Source organism: Hemiscyllium ocellatum, unplaced genomic scaffold (genome assembly GCF_020745735.1).
Source record: "Hemiscyllium ocellatum isolate sHemOce1 unplaced genomic scaffold, sHemOce1.pat.X.cur. scaffold_625_pat_ctg1, whole genome shotgun sequence".
Classification (NCBI taxonomy): domain Eukaryota; kingdom Metazoa; phylum Chordata; class Chondrichthyes; order Orectolobiformes; family Hemiscylliidae; genus Hemiscyllium; species Hemiscyllium ocellatum.
The window spans coordinates 61,676-67,864 of NW_026869141.1; the positions used below are offsets into that span (position 1 = coordinate 61,676).

The 6,189-nt window shown below is 53.2% G+C and overlaps 1 protein-coding gene across 1 annotated transcript; it reads right to left on the minus strand.

Annotated features, from left to right (window-relative positions):
- Positions 1–756: 756 nt before the first annotated feature.
- On the minus strand, positions 757–2,367 carry LOC132814027 (UDP-glucuronosyltransferase 2C1-like). Its single transcript, XM_060823345.1, has one exon. It carries the CDS (start codon positions 2,365–2,367, stop codon positions 757–759), a length of 1,611 nt encoding a protein of 536 aa, XP_060679328.1.
- Positions 2,368–6,189: the final 3,822 nt, after the last annotated feature.

Sequence of the window (6,189 nt, forward strand, 5' to 3'; positions counted from 1 at the left end):
CACGGGGTATAAGAGATGGCTTTCCTCCTTTGAACATGAACTATATCTCCCTTTGCACTGTCCCTGTCCAAACCCTCCATGAAAGCCTCGCCAGCTGGACAGGATTTTGTTACGTGTGTAGCATTTTGTTGTCCTTCCCTAATTAACCAGAAAGCAGTTCGGAATCGACCGCCTGACTCTGGCCTGGTGTCCTGTGTCCGCTCAGACCAGGTAAAGGATGGCAGATTTCTTTCCCTTGAGCACATTTGTGAAGCTGATGGAGATTTCCTCCAGTCACCAACAGTTCCTTGGACACCGCTAGGGGTTTAGTTCCAGATTGTTTTTATTTATTGAACTCTTGTTCCACCATCAGGTATGGAGTGTGCCCGGAACATTCCCTGTGGGGTCTCTGGATTAATAGTTTAACGGCAAGGCCGATCGGTGATGCCCATGTCCCAGGAGTAGTTAATGCAGCACATAGCCGCCCCCACCACCCACACTGGGAATCAGTCTGGACTCTCATGATAGTGGGTGTATTAGCATCTGAGAGTTGCTCCCCTCCCATCCCAAACCCACCGGATGTCAACTTCTCAAAGCCCCAGGGAAGTGGAATTGGAGGTTGGTGGCGATGCCAACCGCAGTCAAATAGCTGACCCACCCTGCAGGAGAAAGGACTGCTTGCAGGTGAAGAGAAAGGTAGCAGTTCGATCAGAATCTAGCACCCACCACCCACCCCACTCCCCGACACCCTGCCCACTGACCGAGCGAAGCCCTGTATTAGGACTGTTTCTGCTTCACCCTCCTCAGGGCTCGGTACAGCCTCCTTATGGCCAGGAGGGCCAGCCCGGTGAGGGACGCCACAACCACGCCCAGGCACAGTGCCACGTCCAGGCTGTAGTAGGCGTACCAGGGCAGGCCGGAGGAGGTGGTCCGCAGGTGGGTAGCTCCGCCGTGCCGCAGGACAAACTCCACCCAGAAGGCAGCGCGTTGCAACGGGGTCTGCGGCTGGTCGCGGTGCAGGGCCGAGAGCCGGGCCATGGCCTCCCGGTAAGAGGGCTGGCTCAGGACCTCCCTCAGGCCTTCCAGCAGCTGCCGGGAGTCCAGGCGGCCCACGTCCAGGGTCAGGGAAGCACCCCGGCTCTCCAGCCGGACCAGGTTGTCGTACTGGTCGAAGATCAGGGGCAGGCCCAGCACCGGCACCCCGTGGTAGATGGCCTCGTAGATGCTGTTGGTGCCGCCGTGGGAGATGAAGGCCCGGGTCCGGGGGTCCCCGAGGACGTCATTCTGCGGCGCCCAGCGCACCAGGAGGGTGTTGTTGCCCAGGTTTGCCGGCCTGTCGCCCTGGTACTTCCAGATCACCCTCTGGGGCAGCTGGGCGAAAGCCTCGGCGATGGTTTCTACCAGCTCGGCGGGGATCTGTGTCACCAGGGTGCCCAGTGACATGAAGACCACTCCGTGCTCCCCAGAGCCCCGAGCGAACTCTTCCAGGTCTGGCGGCAGAGGCCGGGCTGGGTGGCACTGCATCCCCCCAATGTAGACCACATTGGGCATGGTGGGCCGCGGGAACTCAAAGACAAAGTCCACCTTCATCAGCCACAGGTCGGCGCGCTGCGTCAGGCTCTCGATGTCGGTGCCCGGCCCCAGGAACCGGTGGCACAGCTCGTCGTAGCTGGGGTGTATCATGGCGCTGCCCAGCTTGACAGTGATGATGTAGTGCATGGCGTTGGCCAGTCGCTGCAGGAAGGACATGTTGGCGGTGTAGCGCGAGCCCACCACGGGCACGTAGGAGGGGGGCGATGGCGCGATCAAATAGTGGCCGTCACCGAAGGACAGCCAGCGGGTGTGGCAGACCAGAGGCAGCTGCAAGTGGTGGGCCAGCATCACACCGGCCGGGAAGAAGGGATCGGTCAGCACCAGGGCGAACCCGGCTCCTTGCAGCTTCTCCATCAGCGCGCCGTCCTCAAACAGGAGCCGGATGAACTCCCGCTGCTTGTGGTGAGTCTCCCACAGCATCTTGCGGATGATCTGGGTGTTGCGCACGAAGGCAGTCAGGGTCAGCCCCCCGCGCAGGATCTCCAGCGATTCCAGCAGGAACTGCGACAACATCTCTTGGTCCTCTGTGATGCCCAGCTTGCCATGCAGGGACATGGTGAAGCAGTGGTAGAGTGAGGGCTCCTCAGCGATGTACTGGCTGGAGGACGAGCGCAGCACACTGATGTTGTGTCCCCGGGCATGCAGCTCCTCCAGCAGCACTCGCATGTTGAGCCAGTGGCTGCCGTCCACTGGCACCACTAGGATGTTGGAGCAGCAGGTGGGTGGAGACAGCAATACCATCACCGCTGCAATCTTCAGCCAACTTCCCCAGCTCTCCCAGCTGCCACGGGCCATTGCTGGTGACATCCAAACCCCTGCAGGCCATTGAAAACAAAACCATCAGGACAGCAGGCCGTCCAATTGGCTGAGAGATTCAGGGACAAACCTGGGGATCGGGTTCATACTCAAGGATAAACTCAAGACCTTGGTAAAGGGACAGCATGAGATCCCCGTCCCGGGACTGTTTACTGGAACTTTACTCTGTATCTAAACCAGTATTGTCTGGGTTCTGGGAATGTTTACTGGGACAGTAAACCCATGTTATCCCTGTCCTGATGGGGACAGTGTAGAGGGAGCTTTACTCTGTATCTAACCCCGTGCTGTCCCTGTCCCTGGGAGTGTTTGATGGGGGGGACAGTGTAGAGGGAGCTTTACTATATCTAACCCCGTGCTGTGTTGGTACAGATGAGGTCACTAGCAATGCCTACTGCAGTCAGGTCTGTGCACACATTCACAAAGCAGGGAACACCTGAGTGGAGTATCCACCAGCCATCAGTCTCTGAGCTCAGGACACGGTTTTCAATGTTATTAATTGTTTTGGGAGGGGGGGGGGGTGCTGGGGTTGGATACTCAGGAGCTGTTCAGGAGAGTGGGGCTGGATAAAGGCAGAAAAATACAGAGCATGAAGTTTCTAAGATGACAAACGAATCAAAGCAGTGGGGCATTTCAAAATACACATGGACCAGGCCCTTCAGCCCACACTGTTGTACTGAACATCAGACCCAATTCAACCAATCCCTTCTGTCTTACCTTGTTCCATATCCCTCCATTCCTTACATATTCATGAGCTTATTTCAAACTCCCTTAAACATCTTTATCATACCTGCGTCCATCACTACCCCAGGCAACACATTCTGAACTCCTACCACTCTCTGTGTGTGAAAAACTTGCCTCTCACATCTGGATTGACAGTCAGTATCTTTTCCCAATCTCTGTATTTCATAATTTTACCGACTTCTATCAAGTCTCCCCTCAGCCTCCGCCGCTCCAGAGAAAACAACCTGAGTTTTTCTGGCCTCGCCTTATAGCCATTCCCTCTAATCCAGGCAGTATCCTGGTAAAGCCCTTCTGCCCCCTACCCAAAGTCTCCACATCCTTCCTGTAATGTCGTGACCAGAACTGAACGCAGTACTCTAAGTGTGTCCTAACCAAAGTCTTACAAAGCTCCAACATGACGTCCTGACTCTTGTAGAGTCAAGGTCAGAGTGATGCTGGAAAAGCACAGCAGGTCAGGCAGCACCCGAGGAGCAGAGAAATGGATGTTTCGGGCAATCCTGACCCTTGTACTCAATTCCCTGACCAATAAAGGCAGGCACGCCACACGCCTTCTTTACCACCCTGCCTACTTGTGTAGCCACTTTCAGGGAGTTATGGACTTGAACCCCATGATCCCTCTGTACATCAATGCTGTTCAGAGTCCTGCCATTAAATGTATCCTTAACCTTTGACCTCCCAAGGTGCAGCACCTGACACTTACCTGAATTAAACTCCATCTGCCCTTTCTCTGCCCATATCTGCAACTGATGGATATCTCGCTGTAACCTTTGATAACCTTCTACACCATCCACCACTCTGCCATCTTTGTATTGTCTGCAAACTTACTAACCCACCCATCTTACATTTCCATCCGTGTCATTAATGCATATATCCCAAACAGCAGAGGTCCCAGTATAGATCCCTGTGGGACATCACTAGTCACGAATCTGGAGCCTGAGAAAACAACCTTCCACCTCTACCCTCTTGTCTTCTACGGACAAGCCAATTCTGAATCCATGTGGCCACAATGCGTTGTATTTTTCCAGATGAGCCTACGGTGAGGGACCTTGTGTGAAAGCCTGACTCAGACCCATGTAACCACCATCCACTGCTCTGCCCTCATTGATCACTTTGTCACCTCTTTGAAACATTCAATCACGTTGATCTCAGCTACTCACACGGACTTCCAGCAACAGCATGTGTCCCCTGCTACAATTGGTGACACACATACAGTCTGAATGGGGAGCTCCTCGTTCCCACCTGTGTCTCTTTTGCTCATTTTAATTCAAGGACATGTTGGAATGAACGAAGCATCACAATCCAGTGGTGGGCAGATGGGACTGGCACTGTTCCACATCCTCCCCCCCCACCCCGCATCCTTCCATTGTCTCATAGACCAGCGTGTCCAGTGTCACACTGTCCCCATTTGGGATTGTACAGCCTCCGTTCTGGAGTCGAGATGTGATTGGTGCGGTAGACCGAGCTGGTACTTTCTGCTAATCGCGCAGAGATCGGGAATGGTGACGTTGTCCCTCATTCTTTCTCCCTCCCTCCCTATGGCCCGGAGAACATTCCAGGACCTCTGCCAACTCCAGCACAATCCACATTCCAAATTTTGTTTACCATTTAGCAAAATCCTGCCAAAACCGCTGTCAGGTGGCCCCGGCCTGCATCAACTTGCAGGGAGTTGTCAGCTGATTGTCAAGTGATAATTGACAAACTGTGGAGCTGGAAAAGCACAGCGTCCGAGCAGCTGGAGAGTTGGTGTTTCAGCTGGGAATGGCTTCATCACTTCCTCCTGGGCTTTGAGAAGATTTGTAGCTCAGGTTGACCTGCTGTGCTTTTCCCAGCTCCACACTTTATCAACTCTGCCTTTCCAGTATCTGCAGTCCTCATTATCTCTAGTCTGTCAAGCCAAAGTCATCACTTCAAGTTGGATCCAGCATCTGGAAGAGTCAGATCCACGTTAGGATCATGGAGTCATACAGCAACTGTCCAACTCGTTCATTCTGACCAGTTTTCCTAAACGGAACTAGTCCCATTTCCCTGAGGGTGGCCCATACCCCTGTGAACCTTTCCTATCCATGTACCTATCCAATATTATTTTGTACTCTCCTTTGGAAGGGTGTTCTGTGTACATGCCACACTCTTTGTGTACACGTTGCCTGTCAGGTTCCTTTTAAATCCTTCCTTTCTCACCTTAAGCCCATGCACTCCTCTGTTCTGGAGCTGCTGCAGAACATTCTGGCTGCTCTGTTATAGGAGAGATGTCATTAAACTAGAAAGGGTGCAAAACAGGATATAATGAGACTGAAGGGTTTGAGTCATAAGGGAAGACTGGATAGGTTGGGACATGTTTCCCTGGAGTGTAGGAGGCTGAGGGGTGATGTGGGTTCGGAAAGTCATACACACCACCAATCTCTCGGTGCCATTCCCATCAAACACATCGAGGACGGGGTCAGCATTGGATTCTGTAAAGGGTAAAGATGCCTCTACACCGTGGGCGGCACGGTGGTTAGCACTGCTGCCTCACAGCGCCAGAGACCTGGGTTCAATTCCCGACTCAGGCGACTGACTGGGTGGAGTTTGCACGTTCTCCCCGTGTCTGCGTGGGTTTCCTCCGGGTGCTCCGGTTTCCTCCCACAGTCCAAAGAGGTGCGGGTCAGGTGAATTGGCCATGCTAAATTGCCCGTAGTGTTAGGTAAGGGGTAAACGTAGGGGTGGGTTGCGCTTCGGCGGGTCGGTGTGGACTTGTTGGGCCGAAGGGCCTGTTTCCACACTGTAAGTAATCTAATCTAATATCCCCAATAAGCACCAGGACAGGTAACACATAGGGTTAGATACAGAGTAAACTTCCCTCTACTCTTTTCCTCTGAAAGTAAAACTACTTCTTCTGTTTTAAACAGAAAGTAAAGATTGCTCAACACTGTCTCAACACTCCCATAGAACACAGAGAGGGCCAGGGCATTTTATCTCATTCAGTTATCCTGCAGACATGGACCAGAGGTCTTCAGCAACACACTGATACTCACCTCATAAGACATTGCATTGCCTCAGTCCTGGAATCAAGATGTGATTGGT

Coding starts and splice junctions, on each gene's coding strand:
- LOC132814027 (XM_060823345.1), bottom strand. CDS start 2,367: ATGGCCCGTGGCAGCTGGGAGAGCTGGGGAAGTTGGCTGAAGATTGCA.